Source organism: Neolamprologus multifasciatus, chromosome 6, assembly GCF_963576455.1.
Source record: "Neolamprologus multifasciatus chromosome 6, fNeoMul1.2, whole genome shotgun sequence".
NCBI lineage: Eukaryota > Metazoa > Chordata > Actinopteri > Cichliformes > Cichlidae > Neolamprologus > Neolamprologus multifasciatus.
In genome coordinates, this window is record NC_140444.1 from 15,697,373 (window position 1) to 15,721,640 (window position 24,268).

A 24,268-nucleotide genomic window follows, 5' to 3' on the forward strand; every position below is an offset into this window, starting at 1 on the left:
CAGCTTTCCTCCTCCGAGACTGTGATATTATGAAGCTTGTAAAGATTTGCTCCCATTCAGCCTACAGATCATGCTCTGGCGCACAGTAGCAATCAAAACGATCCCGTTCAGGGTCGTTCAGGTTAAGGCAACTCAAGTTCTTTGACTCCAAATTATTTCTTCACTCTGAGCTCACTTTGTGCTGCGGGGAGGTTTTAAGAGAGGAAAAACAGGTCTTCTCCAGTACGATGCTGCTACATTAAAAGCTTGGTATTGCTGTCATACTGTTGTGTTCTGTAGCAACTGAATGAGTTGCACCAATATTTCTTCATAACAGTTAGCTGCCAAGGCATTGGGAATTTTGTTGCTGTGTTTGTGTTTATACTGTAAATGTCTTAAAATGCATTTAAAACTTAAAGTGTTATTGTAATTGTATGTGGACTATATGTAAGCCTGTGGATTAACATAGGTGGAAGAACCCATTCTAAGGTATGGATGCATTGCTGAAATGCAGACTGGTTTCTTATTTGCTCCTGGACAACATGTCAGTACAAGACAGCTGGCTGTAACAACTTGATGCACTTGACATTTGATAGTTTGACACATTCCTAATAAGCCTACAGCTGCTTTTCACTTAGTGTTTCAATGAATTCAGGTTAGACTACGTTTTCTAATCTTAATTACTTGCCAACATACTTAATTATAAATAGCAATCATTTTTTTATTTATCTTTTCAATGCAAAACCTACTCTCAAATCTCTTTTGTTCTGCTCTGCTCTACCGTCCTCACTTGTGCTCTGCTCTCGCAGGTTTGGGCCTCCATTTCTTATACTTGAGGACAGGAGTATCTCCTGGGACCAGCTGCATCAGAGCATCCTCAGTAAGCTCTATTATCTGATGCTGAATGGATCTCAGGCTCAGGTAATGCACCCTCACTAACCAATAACATGTCAGCTACTCTATTCTGTGTCCTTGGCGCTTCAGCTCAGGTGGTCCTGGACACTCTGGGTTCTAACAGAACAGATTAAAATAGCAGCGCAGTGGAGAGATCAGTTATCTGTCTGAGTCATAGTTAGAGCTAAATGAAAAGCAGACAAAGCAAATGAAAACTCGTAGTTTTTTCTTCCTTCATTGTTTTGATGATTGTAGGGTCTTTGTGATGCTGTGTAAAGCACATTGAGATGACTGCCACTTCATAAATAATGCATTGAACTGAATTGAATTAATATTTAATAATAAATCTGCAGAAACTACAAATCTGATCCTTTATAGCATGTTGTATTTATAGGTTAGATTGAGTTCCTAAGTCTTTATATGTTATTAGATTCAATGAGTCTTACTAGCTTCTACAGTCAGACTAGGGAAAACAGTGGTTGGAGACTGCAGGACGACCAAATTTACTGTAGCCAAGTGCAACAAACTGGTTGCCTTTGAAATAGCTGTTGACGTGGACCGGGTCTGCAACTGGCAGGCAGTTGCCATCTTCAAAACGAGTGCTATTTTGCTATTAGGCTGCAGTTGAACGGGGTCTGTGTTTGTGATAATACGGCAGTTAACTATAAGCAGTTGGTGAAAATCACAAATCTGTTTCACCCTACATCCACAGAAATTTATAATTAAACAGAAATTCAAAGATTTCTTCTCAAATACTGATTTATATAGATATATAACCAGAATACAACCAGATGGCAAGAGAGTTGAGTCGAGTCCCTTATTGCAAAAACAAGTGTCATAGACGAGCTGTGCTTATCGGTGCAGATTGACTCAGATTGATTGCAACGTGCTGGCAATCTGTCTGCATTTTAAAATTAGATGGCAATTATTTGCACACCTTTGCCAATCTGTCTGAATGTGATTGCAGTCAGTGTGAGTTGGACAGTAATTGTTTGGAGATGGATTGCCTTCCACCAGGTGACACGTGTAGTCGTCTTGTGATCCAAAGCAGCCACCAAGAGGTTAAGGGTATTGCACTCTTCCACCAAGGGCTGACCAGCTGGTGGCCAAAACTACGAGCAATCAGTTGCTGAATATGAAAAGATTTAGAGCAGTGACCAGGCAATTTCTGATTTTTGCTGGCTGCAAAGAGGTTGTCATCAAGTTTAGTGACGTATGTCGTTCTTCATATGGGACGTTTTGATACTACTTTGAGAGAGCCTGTTTCTCCATCTGTTACAATTTTCATTCAAATGAGTGTTTAAATCTTTTAAAATCTTTTAAGGTGTTTTCACAAAAAAATTATTTAAAATAAACCAAACACTAGAGCAGACACATACCAGTAGTTCAAGCCTTTCATGTGAGAATAATAATGTCCTTAGCATAATTTTCAATGTTGCACTGTCAAACCTCAATAACAGAAATGCACATTTTTATTAGTGTAGAGGAAATAAAGATGAATGTGAAGAGTGAAAATAAGAAAACAAGTTTTATTTCGTTGCATAGTTTCGGTGGATGCATTACTCCTACATTCACAAGCCAAGATTTAACCACAAAGGCCTTTGATTCTGACCTGTTTATTTTTGTTCAAGGCCATTTTTGTATGTAAGATTTTAGCTCTACCGTCCACTCAGTATGTGCTGCTAATCTTGATAAAAGCTGCGATTCAGCCGATGCGTGTTCAAACTATGAACCGTGGCTCAACACTACTGAGTAAATATTTTTGTGACACGTAAGCACCCATTCATCATGCAGCTGTCTATTTGATTAGGAACTACGGAGGAAAAGGAGGAGAAACATAAGTCTGGTATTTACTGATTGCTATCTTAGTTTCATAGTTAATTCTTCAAAACCTGTCTGCCCATATATTGAAACATCCTCTTGTTGTCCTTACTTCCCCTTTATTCTTCTTAAAAATATACCACCAACGTCCCTATGTGGATTTTTGTTTGTTTGTTGTTATTTTATTTTTATTTTTTTCATATTTTAAGCTGTAAAGACCACTTCTATCCCGAGGGAGAAGGCCATCAAGCCTTGCTGATGCTCTGTTGCTGTTATTTTAGAAGAAACCACAGAGCGCTATATAAATCCAATCCATTATTATTATTATTATTATTATTATTATTATTATTATTATTAATATAATACATAAGATCCACACAAAACTCAGTTTCTTTGCCAGTGTCATGCTCCTTTCATTATCATTAAACAGTGCTTTGGTGCCACCCAGAGGTTTGTTTAGCAAGACACAGCTCAGCTTGTCCAAAAAAAGAAAACGCACCGACTCGCATGTCAAAATCCACTTCTTCTTCCACAGCTCACTCTCTGAAGGTTATCAGGTTATTTAGAAAATGTTATTAATTTTGCCTCTGTCTCTGGCATACCTGTCTAAACTTTATATTAGCACATTACATTCATATTCATTTTTTTACTCTTTGAAAAGCTGGCAGAGCAGAATTCAGCTTATTTGAATTTTAAATGACTAAAATTCTCTGAATAAAAAGGAAACCACTTGTTAATGCTTGTTGCCTGGCCTTTTTAGGGAATATTTAGAAAATTCCCTAAGTCTTTTATCCTGATGGTAAATCCATGTTGGAGGATTTCTATCATTTTTTTAATTCGGCTGTTTCTGCTAAAAATGAGCTTTTGGCTCTGAGTTCATTTTTTCTTGAATCTTTGAACTTCTCATGTCACATGTTTATCTTACCAAATATTACTGAATGACCAGTGAATTCAAATATATGGCCTTCTATCGTTTTCTTTATGGTGTGAAGGTCTTTCATATATTCAGACTCACTGGAGTCGCTGGCCTCCGTGAGGCAGATTATGAATGCTTAACACTAATGTTCATTCAAAAACTGTACCAGTCCTGCGTGATTACTTATTAGTGTGAAGTGTCTCATCCACTTTCCTTCATTATGCTTTAACAGACAGACAAGGATGTCTGAACGCATGCTCGCTCGACCTCATAAAACCAACAAGAAAGAGACTGTACCTTTTTCATTACTGCTCTAGGCTCCTATTAACCAACTAATTTTTCTCTCTTTATGCTCGACTGCAGTTCCTGTTCTCCAAGAGCAGCCGACTCATAATGAACCCTTATGTCTTTGCAACAAAGAATGTAATCCATTTGGAAATACATTTTTCTCTATTTGAGTGGAAAGGTGGTAGGACTGACAGAGAGACTAGGTTATTATAGTTACAGAGCATTTTAGTTAACAGACATTTTAAAACCAAGTCCCACAAGAGAAACAAAAATAGGACAAAGTGATTAAAAATGTTCTAGTCTCTGTCAATTTGCTGGTGGAAGTAATGGTAATGTGCTTATTAAGATTTGGGTGGTTTGTATAGTTCTGCTATGTACATATATATATATATATATATATATATATATATATATATATATATATATATATACATATATATATATATATATATATATATATATATATGGATGGATAGCTAGATAGATAGATATATATACAATTTACCTGCAAGACATGAATAAGAGAATGTGTGCTTTAAGACAGTTTTATAGATCCCCTCAAAAAAAGCTTATTACGATTATTTTAATTATTACAAGTCATTTATTGTTTTTAACTCAGATACTTTTCCTTGCTCCTTTTTTGTGTTCTACTGCTGACATATTTTGAGATTTCAAACTCTGGATTCCTTAATTCGTTGTCATGGCGGCCAATTCTATATAAAACCTCTGGTAACCACAGTGACAACACTGCTTCAAGTCAGTTCAGCTTAACCTTTTAACACAACAACACAACACCACTGATTCACGTTATATTCATAACGTTATATTCATAACGTTATATTCATAACGTTATATTCATAACGTTATATTCATAACGTTATCTTCATTTATTCTTATATATTACATACACAAACATGCACACATGCATATATTTATATATATATATATATATATATATATATATATATATATATATATATATATACACACACATATATACATATATATACATATATATATATATATATATATACATATATATATATATATATATATATATATATATATATATATATATATGTATATATGAACAGAAACTATGTAAGAAAGTAGTTTGCTTTGCTTATGTTGATGCATATGTACACTGATCCATGCAAACTTGTTCCTCAAGTGTTGTTAAGATGTTGCGCCTGTTATTGATGCAGTAAGTCAAGTAACATTGTATTTATATAGCACCTTCAAAGACAATGATCCCAACGTGCTTCACAAAGAAATACCAAGGCATTTTAAACAAACAAACAAACAAAAAAGTTAACCAAACGCAATTCCCGAGAGATGAGTTTTTAGTTGTCAAGCTCAGAGGAAGAGAGTTCCACAGTGGCAAAAGCTCTGTCTCCCTTAGTTCTCAGCCTTGTATGCTGTATAACAAGCAGGCCCTAATCACATGACCTCAGGTTTTTTACTTTAAAAATCAGTGCACCGAAGCATTACCTTTTCCATTATGCAGTTTGTACTGAAGGTTTGAAAGTTTACTTTATGGATGGTCCATGTACTATGGAAATATTTTTCTTTTCAAAGACCACAAAACACTTTTTAAAAGTCTTTTTACAAAATTCTTGTGGATTATGTTATACTCGATTACTCTTTTCTTGCACTGTTGTTTCTGTCACGCTCTTTAACAAGTATTGTAAATCAGAGTGAGATTTCTCATGTAAAGGATGTAATTTACATGAATGCAAAGGTGCGTGCACTAAATTGAGGTGTTTGGGTAGTTAGACACCAATAAGCTCTTCTTATAGCATATAAGCCGCAGATAAACGTAGCAGATTGTGACAGGACCCCCACCGTCAGTAGTTGATTAAAGTAAGGTTGATGGAGGCTTTTTGTTGAGATGCCCTGCACAACAAGGATGAGATCTGGGGAGAGGGGATGAATATGGTACAGAACATAAAGTCTAAATAAGGGTTGAAAGGCCTTTTAGAAACACATAATCCCTGTAAAAAGATCACTCAACAAAAGTATTAATATTGCAGTTTGGAAGCCTTTTTCATGACAGAAAATGATAAAAAGTGATATAAAGCAAAGGAAATGGAGCATCAGAAATACAGTAGCCCATTATAAGAAGAGGATGGGAGGAAATAAAATGTGAGAGAACAAATCATCCCTATTGGCTTTGTACAGAAGAAACAAAGAAACATACTAGAAAATATTCACATTCACACTCCTATATTAAATCATACTACAGAAAAAAACACATTGCTTTGTAAGGCATTGAGCACCCAGGCTGAAAATCAGAGTTTCAAACTACAAAGGTGTCCTTCAACTTTTTTTTGTTGTTGTTGTTAATTCATTAAAAGTATCTCAATTATATATTCTGCAATCATAATGTCATCACCTCTCAAAATTTATTATATTTGTCTACAGCTTTATATGCACATAAATGACATTTATTGAGGTAGTCCTTCTTTAGGGACACAGCTGTATTAAATAGTGTGACCTTCTCTCCTTCCAGAATGCTGGAGCGTTGTTTAAGATCAGAGTGGTGGGAGGATCGGCAGCCTACAGCTACCTGTCCCCACAGGACAGCAGGCCACTGTACCACCCTGCTGTTGACAGGTACACCACACCTACACCTACATTCTACCTACACACATGTGAATACATGGTGTTATCATAGTTCCGCAACTGCTGACTTTTTTCTTCTTCCATGTATTTATTGAGTTTTAAACATTACACTGCATGACTGCTAATTTAGGTGTGGCCAATCTCTCCATCAAAGTCAGGCCCTTGTGTATTTCTGGACTGCTCACAGTGCCACTAGAATTATCACTTCTAAATAGAGCCACATCTCCAGCTAAGATTCAGGACCTGCACATAGATGCATGGCTACTTTAAAAAAATGTAGTTTTTTCTATACATCGCAAGACAAACCCTTTGATGAAGGTGTATGCCATTCTCTCCTTCTGTGATGTCAAACTATATGCTGTGTTATTGTTCGCGTGAGGTAGTCTGCTAGGGCCGATGAAGACAAAATACCTGTTTCTGTTAATCACATCATTCTTGTGAGATCTAAAGACTGGTTGTGCTCTAAGGAAAGAGCAGACATGTCAGCATATTTCCCCTGACAAGTCTCCTGGTCCATGTCCTTTTGTGCTTCCTCAATGTGCAATCTATATTGTTCTTATATTTTTTTACCCTATAGCTTTGGCTATAGTGTTTGGCATCTTTTTTAATCCAGTATATATGTGGCGCAGACTTTAGTGGATGTAAACAGAACATCCTAACCACAAGAACGCACATCACATGAGGAGGTCCATCAGCTGCACGGTGTGGATAGTGACTTCAGCCTCTACAGTCAAAGGTGGAGTTCTAGTGTTAGGTCCTGTGAGATCGGAGGGACAAAATCAACAGACCTGTGCACTTAAATGCACTCACATTGCCGTAGTGCTTTTTTAGCCACACCAACATTGTCGTTTATCGCCCCCATGCCCAGCAGATATGACATCCTACAACTTTGTTGTCATGGGTACTTTTTACACAGTGGAAGGAGTCCAAAACTGATTACAGATGCAGAGTTGGAAGTGATCAAAACAAGACTTCCAGAGAGAAATCTAAAAATAGAAGCCATGCTGAGATAAGCCTTAATTTAATCAAACATGTTTTTGACTTTCATGGGCAAGTCAGGGAAGTTCAATACATCCTCTCCTTGTACAATTTTCTAGAAACCAGCAATTACGGAGTCAGTATCCAGAATTTATGATGTTAAAAAATGCAGAGTTTTGTTTTTATTTTATTTTAACAAATACCTGATTACGTTAAGTGGGGCTGATATTTAACTTCTGGGATATAAAATATTATATTGTATTGTATCCTTTTTTCTTGTGTAAAATTGCCATGTACCTATGTATAGAGATAAATCCTAAAAAAAAATGTCATACTTGCTGATGGCATGTGGACGAAAACTAGGAATACCTTCAGAAACCAGTGGACCTTGATAGAACTGAAGGATACAAACTATGATATCAGTTTAACAGTATGAAGATAAAGGCTTTATTTCCTGTGTAATTAACAACGTCAAGGTGTCGTAGTACAGCCGGGAAGGGGAGTATAATATTTAAATCTGTGCTGTTGTTCTACTAAGCTGCGGTGAAGGTTAGGCTTCCCACCGAGGGCTAGGAAATGAGCTTCTAGTGTGTGTGTGTCTGTTTGTGTTTGTGTGAACAAACCTGTCTGGGGAAAATGTGCATCGGTTTGCCCTCTTGGTGGCAGCTGAAGCTCATTTCATAGCTGTGATGTAGTTGAGCTTTGCATGAAGAATGTCCATATCTGTGTTGTGAACATATCTATCTATCTATATATATACATATATATAGATAGATATAGATATGTATGTATATATATATATATATATATATATATATATACACACACATATCTATATATATCTATATATCTATATATATATATATATATATATATCTATATATATATATATATATATATATATATATATATATATATAGATAGATAGATATATAGATATGTGTATATATATACATATATATATAAAATTAAAAAACTAAAAAAACCTCACTATTAAATAATAAGTGAGGTAACACTTGGACTGCACACACAAGTAAAAGGAAACATAGAAACACGGGAAAAGAAGTTATTGCGATCATGTGATTAAGTTTAAAAATGTTTTAAGCTCGTTACTGTAAATATCAAGGGATTTAAATTTCTGTGGTTGTGCAAATATTGATCCACATGCTGTGCAGAAAATGTCACAAACTTGCTTCTCCAAATGGTTCCTTTTAAATCCTTAGAGGCTCACAGTATCTTACTAAATCAGAAACTGATACACAATGCAGATGCTTTCTGTTGATCTCACACTCATTTATATTGTCTTCTTTTATTCCTTTTTTTTTGGGGGGGGGGGGGGGGGGGGGGGGCACATTTTCCATGGTTGTGTTTTGTACTCTGTGTTTTAAATAGAGCTGCAGTTTTTATAATTCTTATACACCGTTTACCATTTTCAGGGGTTCAAATGTAACTGGATATTTCATTTACTCACTCATCGTGGCCGATTTCTTTCTTTATGATAAGCATTTGAAAGAAAATCTATTTTAAGTAAATCATAGTTTTCCAACTTTAAAAGAAAAATTAAAATATTCAGAAAGACATGGAAAACATATATATGAGAACCATGCAAAAATTGCAACATTAAGTTTCATGCTTCTGTAAAAGGAAAAACAGTAGTGAGCTCAGCAACAGAAACGGCCTAGAGGTCTACAGAAGACGACAGTGGTGGATGATCTTATATCCAGCCAAGTGAGGAAAGCTCAACAGGAAGTAAACATGCCATTATCCCAGTCTATCATAAGCAGACATAGGGGAAAAAACATCTGTGAGCCTAAAGGAAAGAAAGATGACATATTGCTAAAAACATAAGAATCAATAAGAGCAGTTCTCTAACTGCATCATTTAGACAGATAAAACTAAAACCTGTAACACAAGAACAGGAAGAAAAAAGTATGGAGAAGGTTTACAATGGCTCATAATCCAAAGCATAGTACCACATACCTTATAAAAGTGTGTCAGTGTGATGCATGGGCATGCAGATATCCTTAGTCCTTAGCAGGGCAATACAACACTGCTGCTTGTTTGGCTCAGTGGGTGAGCAGGTGACTATACACAACAGTGCAGCAGTTTAAGAAGTCTGACTCACGGTCCTTTGCTGGGTGTCGTCACCTTCTTTCTCTGTCTATATTGTCTATATTGGAGTTACGCTTGCTTTCGATTTTGCCTGACTTTGCTTCAAGTGATTTTTGTATTTGTGGTGTTGTAATCATGTTGCTAATGGGGAAGTTACAGACCGCCCTCTGGTGGATAAACCATTCATTACATGGTTGTTTTGCATCCCTTCTTTACTGTTTTCATTTTCATTTTCATTTATTGGCCATTATAAATCCGAATACGAGTATATCACCAACTAAATAATCTCGACCAATCGACAAGGCTCTAATGAAATGATACAAGATAAACTTTGCTGTCCGTAGTGTTATATTCTGTTCAGAGTAATCTTAATGCAGCAAAGTGTTTGGATCAGTGTGGCCGCTGGATAGTGACCAGAATATACATTAAAAGCTTTTTGGGAGCTTTTTGAAAATAAAACTAGTGCTTTGAACGACCAGGTCTGTCACCGGATCTCACTGAGCAGCATTTCAGTAGCTGAAGACAAAACTGAAAGCAGAAAGGCTCATGAGTAAACAGCTGCAGTAGAGGGTTTGGAAAAGCAACAAAGAGGGAAATCAAACGACTGATAAAGTATGAAAAATAACAGATGTGTTGTCTTTTGCCTGTGCCTTTATGTGTTTATCTGCTTTACAAACTAGTTTGAAATGTATTGCTTCAATTAACTTGTTGTCTAACCACCTTGTTAAAGAGTTAATTAATGTTTTCCTGCATGTTGTGTGACACTTAAATAATTATTAACTTGTAGACAATTAACTGGCCACTCAGAGCTCCTGCTGATGCTCTGGGATCTGGATTCGATTTAATTTTGTGGTAGTGCTCTGTTTACACACAGAGCAATCGTTCAATTAAAGAAATTCAAATGATTCCCGAGAGGAATTAACTGTGCGATGACTTTTTCGACGAGAGCATCTGTAGAGGCAGTGGTGTTTTCAAAGTTTTCAAAGTCTCTAATTATTGTGCTGACAGGTCACAGAAGTGTGATATCTGCTAGTAGCAAGTGCATTAAATGCGTCCGTAGGGAACAATACTGAGACAACAATGTGAGTTCTGCTTTGCAGATGGAGTGAAATTATTCATAGTCAGAATCAGTCAATATTTAGCTGTGCTTGAAGTCTCAAGCTTTTCAAGCACCTTTCATGTCCATCTAGAAAAGAAAAACCTTTGACATGGCTCCAAAAATCTGCCAGTGGTGATCCATCATTCTGTCCTTAGCATTCAGTAATTATTAAGTGCACCTTGGCCTTTCCATCAGAGCTACTTGGCTGTTGAATACTGATGCTGTTTCTTTCCTCCTGAGATGAAAGCAGTGAAGGTAAGCCCAGAAATATAAACACCGTGCCCCTTGCTACATAAGGGCAGAGAGAAAAATCATATTTTTGCATACTAATCCTGGATGAGAAACCAGGTCTCAGCTTTGGTCGTTGTCACTCTGTGATCCTCCTGCCAGTGTGTACATATTTGTGTGCATATTATGGTGGAATAAATTACAATAAAAGTAAAAGGTGCAAATATTGATGGGCTTTAATACGATTAGTCAGAAGCTCACGTTTTCATTCTGCTTGAACTGAAACTGAAGAGTCGACTAAAGGATGTGTTTTTCTGGTGTTTTTAATGTGGAAAAGCATGTGCTGATAACTTGCACGAAGATAAATATCTTACTCCCTTATTCCTAAATGGAATAAATTCATTTTCACACAAATGACAAGGTGAAAAACATTTGCTTGAAATTCTTGCAAATTTTCTTTTTTTAAAAATGTATATTGTAAGTATCCACAACTTCTGCCATGACACTCAAAATTGTAATTTAGAAAATGCATTTTGTGCTTACTTGTGTTATCTTTGCCTGATATTTAAATTTGTTTGATGATCTGAAACATTAAAGTGTGACAAACATACAAAACAACAAGAAATCGGGAAGTGGGCAAACACTTTTTCACATCACTGTACTCTCTGGATGCACTATAGCAGCTGTCAAAGGAGCAGCTGTTGCATGACAACAACACAGATTTTAGCGTTCTTCTTTTTTCTTTTTTTTAAACTTCATTCATTGTGGTTTATTTCAGGCTTTTGAAGATCACAGAATGCTATCACACTCAGAAAACTAAAATCATAAAATATGTATTCAGAGTTAAAAGATAACCTTCCTGCTTTTCTCCGCTGTTTTGTAGAGCTCTGAAGTTCTGTGGCCCAGGTGGACCCTCCCATGTGAAGCTTGTTATCGAATGGGAGCCAAGCACCAAAGAATGGTAAGGACTGAACACATTTTAATGGAAAATGCTTTAAAAATGTGCAGAACTCACAATTTTATAGTGTTGGCTGTTGTCATCTTGGGTGACATGGTAAACACAATTCTGCCATTGAATTAGACCAATCCACTTTGTGTGTGGTCCAGTTTATTTGGCAGCATCCAGGAGGAAGTAGTGAAAGATGCAGAGAGCGTGAGGAACCAGCAGCAGCAGCACCTTCAGCAGCATAGCTGTACCTTGGATGAGTGCTTTAAGCTGTACACCAAAGAAGAACAGGTAAGTAAGAGGAATACAGTAAGCTTTTGTTCTTACACGGTTATAACACGACATTTGCATTGGAGGTTTCATCTCCCTGAATTTCATGAAACAAGTGCAATTTAATCTCCAGATATTAATTTACACTCCAAGTCAAAAAGGCCACATAAGTATTTAGAAAAAATAAAAGGTCCACAGCAGCACCTTTTACTTGCTTACATGCTTACTGATTTATTGATATGCGTAGTCTGATGTCAGAAATCAACAGATGTCAATAAAATTATCACACAGAGACGATGGTCTGTTGCATTTGCCAATTCAACTAGAATACATGTCACGTATCCTCCTTAGTTTTCTTTCTTTCTGTCTTAACCTGTCTTTTTGGCATTTTGCTACAATTGGCAAATGGAAAATCAGCATTGCACATGATAATAATAATAAATTATTGAATTATTAATGCACAATGCTAGTTTTTAATGCATTAATTTGTACTGAAATCATGTCTAATATTTAAGATTTAAAAAACTGATATAGATAATTAATACCTGGAGCTGACTTTATGTGCTTAGCTTTTGTACTTGTCTTTTACTGTACTTGCTGTAATATTTCAGTCGGGTGGTGTCTGTTCTCTGGAAAAAAAATAGAGGCAGCTGGACTTTAGGTTTGTGAATATGTTTCACCTCTCATCCAGGAGGTTTCTTCAATTCTGGCGTGTGTGTGTGTGTGTGTGCAAATCCAAACCCAGATTAGTCAGGACATCACACACAAACTGACTCTGTATTCTCTCATCAGGTCATATTCACACACATGCTCAGTATGGTGCTACTCATGTCTCACAGACTAGCACACAAACTTGCCATATTTTAATCTTAATTGTACCGCTCAACAGCCACTGAGAGGGAAAGATCTTCCACATTACCTTCCTGTTTTGCTTGCGCATGGGCATGACTCCAGGTCAAGGACTAATATTTCTGACATCCAGATAGTTTTCTAGACTAATGGTCACCTAATCCTTTCTGCTGTCTGAGAAAATACCTAATGTTTTTTCAGACCTAATGAAAGGTAATGTTGTACTATTATTACTTATGCTTGGCTGGCCGTATTCACATGCTATAGTACTACTTTAATTTCATAGCAGTGATAAACATGTGTAGGGCAGACGAAACTTGGGTTCACTATTGTTATCTGGCTATTCAATTCAAAGCAGTTTTATTTATATTGCACCAAATCACAACAACAGATAGTCCTGCTCTGATTAGCTATCACCAATGAAAGCAGGGCAGAGACGTGATTCTGCTCCTCAGAAGCCTAGATGACAGACCCAGATGGATGTGGGGATAACAAAAGTGGAAGGAAGGAGCACTGAGATGACATTGAAGGTGCAAGTTCTAGTGAGCGAGTGTATGTAATGGGAATGACTTAGATTAAGAGCTGCTGAGTGGGGATCAAATGATAGAGGAAAGACAGGAAGGAGTGAGGGCATCAGCTTGTCAGATGTGAAATGACAGGGTCTGAAGTGAGAGGTGAGTTTGTGTTGATAGAAGGATAATGGAATGAAAAGGCCAGAGTAGTCAAGTGACAGCCACAGCCGTAAAAGCAAAAAGTGCCATCAGTTCAGCAGTAAGACTGCATATCAATGCTGCACCACAGGGTAACTCATTTTACACAGTCCATTTACAGTTCTTGGGAAAGTTAAAGCATATTTATATGACTGAAGCAAAAACAATATCTAACATACGATGCTGTGAAAACGTATTTCTTCCCTTGCTGGTTTCTTAGAATTTTGAATATTTGTCACAATGACATGTTTTTAAAATTTTAACATTACATAAAGATAATGTGGGTAAATGCAAAGTGCAGTTTTTAAATGATGGAATAAAGATATCTAGTGTAAACCTACCTGGACCTATGTGAAAAAGCAACCCCCCCCCCCCCCCCCCCCCCCCCGTTAAATCAAATCAAGTTAAATCAATCATGCCACACTTGTTAAATCAAGATATCATCTGAATACAACATGCCCAACAAAGTGAAGTAGGCTCCTCCCACTATCTAAATAAACCTTTGTTGCGGGCGACTTCAGTTCTGCTCTCTGCTAAAAAGTCCTGAAGGGGAATGTCTGGCCATCAGTTCATACCCTGAAGCTCCAAAACACAGCAGCTATTCCACCTTTTTGGAGTTTTTTTGTCCTAGTGATAGTCAGACTCAAATCACATTGAAATGCTTTGGCTGTTCATGCTCAAAACCCCCAAATGTGGCTAAATTAAAACAATTCTCGAAAGAAAAATTGTGATGTGAAAGACTGATTGCCAGTTATTGCAGTTGCTTGATTGCAGTTCTTGCTCCCAAGGATGGAACAATCAGTTATTAGGTTCAGGGGGTAATCCTTTTTTCACACAGGACCAGGTAGGCTTGGATATGTTATTTCACTTAATACACAAAATCATCATCTAAAATGTACATTTTGTTATTATTGTGGTTATCTTTGTCTAATATTTGAATTTGTTGGGTCTGAAAGATGCAAGTATGACAACTATGGAAAACAGGAAAGGGGGGGGGGGGGGTAGTTGTTGCTAGGACACAGCTGTATACACTGCACACATGCAGTTTTCAAGATAGAAACACCTGAAGCATGTATCTAATACTCTCATTGACTAAACACTTTTCAGTCCAGTAACCCTTTTTTTTTTGCATGAGTTAGATCAGGTTTATTCCTTAGTATTAACACCAAATACTGCATTTCATTTTTGTTAATGGCCTCAGAAACACTCGTACTGTAGAAATCACATTATCATCACCAGATGATTTCTCCTACACTTTAGCAAGTATTGTCTCTTAGGCTGTTGATTATAGGACTCAGCTCTATATACCTTAAAAAATTTACAGGTTTCAAGGTAAGACAAGGCCAATAAAATCCAGATTAAAGGCCAAAGGTCACTATGTAAAATCTCAAAGAGTGAACAAAAACAGTCTATCTGGGAAAGGATGTTATAGATTGTTCGTAAATGATAATAAATGACACCCGTGCAGCTGTGTAAAGCCCAAGATTAGGTGATGAATACAATGTAAATGCATCTGGTTGGTCTCAAATGACAAAAGAGTTAGAGAAAAGAAACAGGCAACCAAAACAGTGTGCACTACTGAGAAACAGAGCTGTCACAAGCATATGCATTTCAAAGAGAAGCTGTTCAAAAATAAGAAGTTAACCTTGCAAGAGTATTTAGAGTCTGTGAGAAGCTGTACAGAAACAGAACCAAGTCAGTTTAGGAGCTGGAGGTAATGACAAAATGTCTAACACCTGCTGATAAGTAGCTGTTTTGTGTATTTTTTTAAACCCTAATGAGGATTGTCTTATGGATCCTTTTTAAAATAAATTTAAAAAGATAAATGATGGTTCCGATTTAAAATCGTTGTTACTGTGGAAAATTGTAACATTCTATGTGAAAGTGAGAGCTGAGCTGTGTTATGTATTCAGTGCTTTTTTTTGTTCTTTTTTCCCCCCCATCTGGTCGCCAGCAAGATTAAGACTAAAATCTTTGGGTGCTGATCTTATTCACTTGTTATAAACCTATGACATGCATTGGCTTTTGAGGATGAGTTCTCTTAAGTCCTTTGTGGTTTCTTTGTAATTGTTCCATTATAAATTTTATTAATCACACAAAGAACTAGAGAGAGAAACCAATTATGTCATCAGCCAGTCTTTCACACCGCTTAAAGTACCTGGGTACATGTTGCTTGGTGCCTGTGTGAGTTTTCTGTGGTTGCTTTTGTCCAAACTCCTAAGACATGCACGTAAGGTCGACGTGGGTGGATGTGAGTGGATACATGTCAGTGTTTTTGCTCATTACTCCAAATCGTCAGCTGAGACTGTCTGCTATTCCCCCAGCCACTCCCAAAGTATAGTTAATTTAAAGATACTTCATTATATTAGCAGTTATTGACCTTAAATGTGTACTTTCTAGTAGTTTATAGTTACTTTACATTGCATATATTTATACAGTTTATTTTCGTTTAGTTAACATTTTACAAAAAAAGAAACAAAAAGAAAAGAAAAATGTTGTTTTCTCTGACAATACCTACTAATGTTTGTACAAGCACCAGTGAAATGCCACTGAGTTTTTTTCTTTTCCAGTGGTTCTGGAGAGAGGAGCTCTTTTATTTTTTTAGGGTGCTGATGCTGGCTGGGATGAAATGGTATCTTAAAGGCTAAAGTCAAGGAACAAATGTCTCATTGCGCATTAAACATTGCTCCCTGATTGACTACAGATTTTAGATTTTTGTAGTTATTTAAGTAAATCATGTGACCTTTTCTGTATTCAAACACTGTATTTATTCTACTTAAGCTATTTTGCACAATATTGCCTCTTTAAGTGAGATAAAAAGGCTTTCAAACTATCAGTGACAGGCAGTATATTGGGCTGGAAAAAGAAGTTGGCACACACAGCGTGCAGAAGAGGGACCGTGAAAGCTCTCCAAGAGAGCAGCTTGGGTTTCATGAATTACTTCATGGTGGACTATGGGTTATGATTTGGATGTTTGTCCTGTTAAAGAACTTTTATATTAGTTTCTTTAACAAACTGAATGACATTTGCTAATATGTAGTGGAGTCCACTCTTTTTGTGTTTTTCCAAACAGAGCTTTGGTGATTGTGGTCAAAGAAACATGTTTAACCCTCATAATGTCCCCCCGATTTCCATACAACTGGGGTGATCAGGGGTCAAAACTGTCCCCGCTTCATTTGAGTGTTTTTTAAAGTATAAAGTATAAATTGTCAATCAATTCAGTGTTACATCTTAGTTTTACTTAAGACCAACACATTAACACAAAATTTACCCAACATTTTACATTTTAGGGCCACCACACCTTGTTTACAAAAAATACACCCTGTTTTTTAAGCGAAAATAAAACAAGAAAATTAAATATTTAATTGTTTAGATAATTTTGACTATCTGACTAACTACAGAGTGCTGTATGTTGAACTTTAGTGAGAATTTTTTTTTTGAACCATTTAAATTTTTTAAATGGCAGCACATAATCACACCTGTGGTCCTCAGGGGTCAAAAATGTCCCCACTTCATTTGACTGTTTTTTAAAGTATAAAGTATAAATTGTCAATCAATTCAGTGTTACATCTTAGTTTTACTTAAGACCAACACATTAACACAAAATTTACCCAACATTTTACATTTTAGGGCCACCACACCTTGTTTACATAAAGTACACTGTGTTTTCGAGTGTAAATAAAACAAGAAAATAAAATATTTAATTGTTTAGATAATTTTGACTATTTGTCTAACTAAAGAGTGCTGTATGTTGAACTTTAGTGAGAAAGTTTTTTTTCAAGCGTTTATAAATTTTAAATGGCAGCACATAATAACACCCGTGGTCCTCAGGGGTCAAAAATGTCCCCACTTCATTTGACTGTTTTTTCAAGTATAAATTATAAATTGTCAATCAATTCAGTGTTACACCTTAGTTTTATTTAAGACCAACACATTAACACAAAATTTACCCAACATTTTACATTTTAGGGCCACCACACCTTGTTTACATAAAGTACACTGTGTTTTTGAGCAAAAACAAATTGAGAAAATAAAATATTTAAATGTTCAGATAATTTTGACTATCTGAATAACTACAGAGTGCTGTATGTTGAACTTTAGTGAGAAAGTTTTTTTTGAACCATTTATAAATTTTATATGGCAGCACATAATCACACCTGTGGTCCTCAGGGGTCAAAAATGTCCCCATCTGGTTTGATTGATACTTAATTAATATGAAGTCGATTTTTTCCCCCACTTTTAATTAAAACTTAATTCAAACATTTTTAAACATTTTTTTTTATTCCATTTCAAATTTAAGTCTGATAAAAACCTCATAAAAATGATTTTTTTTCTTTGTTTTTGGGTAAAAAATAAATTAAATCATCAGTTATCGTGATTATCGTTTCACAACCAGAGTCGGTTGCTTTAACAGATGATCACAGACGGGTTTATGTCAAAGTTAATTTAGAAAGCTGTTTTTAAACTACTTAAAGTTTTTTACTGGCAGCAAATAATCACATCTGTTGTCCTCTGGGCTCAAAAATGACCCCGTTTGCTTTGACTGTTTATAAAGCAAGAAGTATAAAATATCATCCATCTCTGTGTTTCAAGGTTTTATTCAACTTTATTCCAACTCATTACCTGACAGTTTTCTATATTTTGGCATGATAGGACACCAGGGCATGAGTCTGAGTGAACACATGAGAGCCTGAAGCAAGAACAAAGGCGTGTCCATGTTTTACCCAAGTGCAGGAGGAAGCTCAGGTTCATTCCTCTGTACTGGTCCCATCAGGAGGAAGCTCAGGTTTATTCCTCTGCACTGGTCCCATCATGGACAGCTTTCTTTCTGCACTTGCAGGCCAAGGGTCATATACAGTAAACAAGTTGTTACAGGTGATTGTTTTCTTTTGGAAACCTTCTGCAATGTTAGGGACAACTGGCGTGTCCTGACTGCAGGAGACGGTTTGCCATCGTACACTAGCATGTTCCATGTACAGCTGGACCTGCATCACATGCTGCCCATGTTTTTATCTCATCCCTGGTTTACTTGGATGTTCTGTTGGACAGAGTCCTCTGAAGGGGACTTGGTGCTCATACAGTCAGATCAGTACCAGGGTCTGACATCACAGCAGGAGACACGCCCACTTGCTCCATACACCTCAAATGGGAGCACGTTTGTGTCATGAACGATGATCATCTATTGTGTCTTTATCAAGAAATGATATCCTTTTTGTGCTTCTATGATTAATCTTGTGTCACCTTTAAAACTACTCTACCAGACTCAGGATGTCATAAACTGGCCGTAGCGACTCTACTGGATGCTCGGCAGTAAGAATCAACACACACACATACGCCTACAGCTGCATTCGGTCCATTTTTCTTCCTCTCTCGTTGTCCCTCCTTGTTCGTCATTGAGTTGGCTGTAGAGCAGGTCATCTGCTGATTGGATGGTTGTTGGTTCAATCTCTGTGTGCTCTAGTCTGGAGTTCTTACCAAGGTGTCCTTGGGCAAGTTACTGAACCCCAACTTGGTCTCTGATGCATCCATTGGCATGTAAACGTTCAAAGGCAGAATACAAGCAGAATACACTGTGTGTAATGCTTTCAGTACTCGAGTAGAAAAGTAACTGAAGGAGTATGGGACCTGGCACATGTGCTTGGACTGTGGTAGATCGTCTTTCTCTGAGGCCCATGAGAGAGTCATGCATCGTCTGACACTGGGAAGGATAGAAGACCAGATCAATGTTTCCTCACATTACTGCAAATATTCCTCTGTCTCAGCTGACTCCTCTTTCCTGCTTGATTCTTTGTCTTCATCATAATTAAAATAGAAGATGTGCAGTCCTCTGACACATCTTCTATTTCAGTTTCACATCCTGAAAATTCAAGAAACTTCAAGAAGCCCAGTCACTTTCTTTCCAAGCTCCTCAGACTACCAAGCCCTGGAGGCCTGAGAACCTACTTGAACATAGTTCAGATTCTTCATCACTTTCCTTCACTTCATAGCCTTCTTCCACTTCTGCAGGTGGGTGATGTGCTTTTTCAGAGAAAGGTTAACATGTGCTCTAAATATTGGCTATATTTTCATTATCTTCTAACCCTGGATCTTCCTGAACATTGATTCTCCCTCCTCATTATACTAGAGGACAATATGTGCTTTGTCCTGCTGGTCATTGCTTTGCACAACATGGTAAAAAAATGTATGCTCATCAAAGTATGCAAATCTCTAGTGCAATGGAGGCTTGTGAGCTACTTTCTGTGTATGTATTATTGTAGGGTCGACCTTACAATACGAAGCACTTTGATGCGACTGTTGTTGTGATTCGGTGCTGTGTAAATAAACTTTCATTGAATATAGAGCACCTGCCTCCTCATTGTGCTGCCTGTTGTTGTTGTTGTTTTGGTTGTTATGACCAGTGCTTGACCCCACACATCAGTGATCCAAGATCAAAGATGTTTGAAAGCAGTATGTTGTGAAAATACGGCTCTTTGCAACACTTTGTACTTTGGGGTCATTTTTGACCCCTGAGGACAGCAGCTGTTATAAAATCCAATAAAAACCCCATAAATAAATCAAATTACTTAAAACTTATTCCAATCACGCATAGTATAGTAATGAATAACTTCTGTTATTTTCAGACCATTTAATGAATAAAAAACACATTTTTGATAGCAAAAGATTTCTTTAGAGGACAAAAATGACCCGTGGACATCACAAGGGTTAACTCCTGCTTAGCTTTTTTCTGATTTTTGTTTCCTTATTTTCTTGAGAACTGTGTACATGGCTGTGAGGTTGTAAAGTTTTCTTCTCATGAGCTTTGTTAACCCTGCTTGTATATTAGCATGGACAAAACAATAATGCAACACCAAACCCGTGTCAGCCAAACTACTCTGCAGCTCTTTTGCTATATGTATCAGATCGTGTGTTGCCTTTCTGTCCAACTGACTTGCAGTTTTTGCCTGAAAGACATCTTAATGTCCCACATTTTCCCTTAACTGCCATTTTAATAACATTTCTGACGGTGGAAATTGCAAATCTGAAGAACTTTGAAGTGTTTTTACATCATTTCAAACTTCAAAAGCATAACTTTTGTTATGCTTAACATAATAAAACTGCTTTGAATTTTGGATGCTCAACCAGTTGCTGTCTTTGATTGAATAGAATTTCATAGCTGCTGTGAAAGTGGGGCAGTGACTACTGACAACTCTTGACAGTTTAAAAGGTTTATTTTACAATAAAAAGCTAATTTAATGTTCACCATCTATTTTGTATAAGAATCTGAAGTCTTGTCATTGGAAAGTGGACAAAACAAGTGAAAGAATCAAAGTGGCTACCACGGGAAAATAAATGCCGTAGATGGGTAAATATACTGTGCAGTTTAAAAAAAACACTAGTATATCTGAGCAACTGGAACTTTTTATGGCACTCTATATTATTGGATTACTGTATTTCAATATTATATATAAAAAAAAATACAAAATATATTTTAAAATAGCATGTGCTTTAAAATAGTGTCTGCTAATTAAATTCTGTGTACTTACATAAAGTAAAAGCATCAAATGTTGAATTCATTTCCTTAAAGGTACAGTTTGTTAACAGTGTTTAGTTGTTTTAGACATTCTAAAAAAATCAGTAATAAATGCATGTTTGGGACCAAACAGTAGCGTTAGTAACAGCAAGCCAACATAGAGGAGCATTTACAGGTTAGAAGACAGATTCTCTTAGGAACTAGTAGAGCCCAGAAACAGATCTATAAGAGGGCGAAAACTAGAGTTTTTCTCCACCTTACTAGTCGTATGAGTTTGTTTGTATGAAAAAGAGAAAAATATAGACCTCAGGACAAAGGATGTTACATCATGTTACAGTTATTCCACTTTTTCTTGCTGAGATGGAAATTGGAAAAAAAATTAAAATAAACAACAAAACAAAAACCGTTGGTGTGGATAAGATGAGTCTTAGAAGATGGAACATGCAGGCAAAGTCTGGTGAGTGTAGAGCTGTGCTGGTAGAGAGCACTAATGTTGGAGGAAAGGTGTGATGAGCAGGCACGTGAGTGCTGCAGAAGAATTACTGAACAACAGAAACGTTGTTGGGCAGTGAGGTGATGAGACGGCTGGTCCAAAACTAACAGTTGTGCAAGCTGAAAATCCAAGATATGACGAATAAACTTCAGTTCAGCATAGCACAATGCCTCAGCGTACCTAGCACACTGGCATGCACGAGCTGATAAGCCCCAGGTGTGCACGGTGACTGGAGTGGAGCTCGGACAGTGGGAGATGACAGTGCAGCATCTACAATTCACAAAATTTAACAAACTGAAAGAGACAAGGACACAAACCAAACAAAGATGAGAACACAAAATAAAGCAAAAAGAGGAAAAATTGAATAAAATGATTTGCTTTTTTTAGATGGTGAATATAACTCCAGTGTTTAAATATAAAGAAGCATATATTCAATTCAATTCAATTTTATTTATACAGCCCCAAATCATGACTACACTCACCTTAAGGCACTTTAGATTGTACGGTAGATCCTACAATAACACATACAGAGAAAAAACCCAACAATCATATGACCCCCTATGAGCAAGTGCTTTGGCGACAGTGGGAAGGAAAAACACCCTTTTAACAGGAAGAAACATCCGGCTGAACCAGGCTCAGCGAGGGGCGGGGCTATCTGCTATCTGGGGTGAGAGAAGGAAATCAGGATAAAGACATGCTGTGGAAGAGAGACAGAGATGAATAACAAGTATGATTCAGTGCAGAGAGGTCTATTAACACATAGTGAGTGAGAACGGTGACTGGAAGCTGGTTCCACTGAAGGCTCTCCCTCCCATTCTACTTTTTAATACTCTAGGAACAACAAGTAAGCCTGCAGTGTGAGAGCAAAGTGCTCTAATGGGGTCATATGGTACTATAAGATCATTAAGATAAGATGGGGCCTGATTATTTAAGACCTTATATGTGAGGAAAGGACTTTGAATTCAATTCTGGATTTAACAGGAAGCCAATAAAGGGAGGCCAATATGGGAGAAATATGCTCTCTCTTTCTAGTCCCTTCAGTACTCTTGCTGCAGCATTTTGGATTAACTGAAGGCATATAGAAGGATAACCTTACCAAGCACAGTGACTGCAAATAGTTTCTCTGAAAACAAAATCTGTGCTAGCAGCATCTGTAAGACTATAACAACAAGCTGGCAGCTGGTAAATAATTTTTGTACGGTTCACTTATCAACATGTTATAGCTTACATCTATTCCCACATAATATAATGATGCAGGAAAAACTGTTACAGCTGTGTCCAAAAATCCACTCATACAAACAAGAATTAGGGAGTAGTGCATATATATAAATATTTTAAACTGTTAAAGCATTTTTTTTTATCAGTACTTATACGATTTTTTTCTTTATATGTATTTTACCTAAGTCAGGGTAAAATGGAGAAACATTTGCTAACCTTCAGCTTTTTGAAACAATGTTTTATGAACTAAGTAGTACATGTAAAGTCTAAATAAAAAGATCAAAACAAAATACCTTAAGTCTGCATTCTTTCTAATAGCCAGCAGGTGGTGCCTCCTCTGGTTGTGTCAAAGCTTCAGGTTGACTATGAGACCACAGAGAAGTGGCCCACAGCGTGTCCTTTCTCTGTGACCTCAGAAAACACTTTCCTGATTAGTTTATGGGCTCAGTCATTCGTTTCAGGTCATCCTGAATGCAACATGAAATGCTGCAGACAGGAGTCTCATTGATCTAAAACACTGAACGAACCCAAAATGGTAGACTTATCCATAAACAGAGTTGGTACTATATTCCCAAAATACAAGCAATACTGTTGCTCAAACTTGTCTATTGTACATTATAATGGTGTTTTGTACCATAGAACAAAATGTCAGTATAATCTCAGTACTAACAATAGTAAACAGCACATCATCTATACAAACTCTAAAGAAACACAGAAGAGATTTTTTTCCCACCGCAGTAGCAAGATGTGCATGATGAAATCTCCTTTATGGTTTAGTTTATTATCCTCTTATATAATTATCTCATTTTGAACCCAAACCTTGGCCCTAAAGCCAAATTCTAACCCTCTGAAGCTCTCAGAAAAAAAGCACAAAGTCATAGTCAAAACTTATCCACTTTCTCAAAATCCTTCCTCCCAAGATCTAAAACCAAAACCAGTCTTCACAAAGGTAGTCGTACATGTACACACACATTGACACGCACAGTAGCATAGCAGTCGTACTGCATGTGCCTCAGTGGACACTGGTATTCAAGAGTAATTTCTCTCTTTGGGAACTCACAGAATAAGTAGTTGTAACAGGTTAGATACACTGTGCGTCCCGACGCTACAGGCAGACACATTTGTTTCCATGGCTAATAATTTGTGTGTATAGCGCTCGTTTCTTGTGCACCTCGACTCTCCCCGTTGTGTTCATCGCGTCTTTTCGTAAGCCTGCAGTTGTTCCTCTCACTCCAAACTCCTCTCCCTCTGGTTCAGGAGTGCTACTACATGAATAGGGGAGAGCGATTGGACTACATGTAACAGCCTCAGCTAGCACTGAACCCCGAACCA

General features: G+C 36.9%; 1 protein-coding gene across 1 annotated transcript in view; it reads left to right on the forward strand.

The window, feature by feature from the left end:
* Positions 1-24,268, forward strand: part of usp43a (ubiquitin specific peptidase 43a) — a 126,094-nt gene that overhangs the window by 84,018 nt on the left and 17,808 nt on the right. The window contains exons 8-11 of the mRNA XM_085161675.1: positions 789-900; positions 6,411-6,514; positions 11,824-11,901; positions 12,048-12,177. Of these exons, the coding sequence (XP_085017801.1) occupies positions 789-900; positions 6,411-6,514; positions 11,824-11,901; positions 12,048-12,177 (424 nt within the window). The remainder of the gene's footprint in view (positions 1-788; positions 901-6,410; positions 6,515-11,823; positions 11,902-12,047; positions 12,178-24,268) is intronic.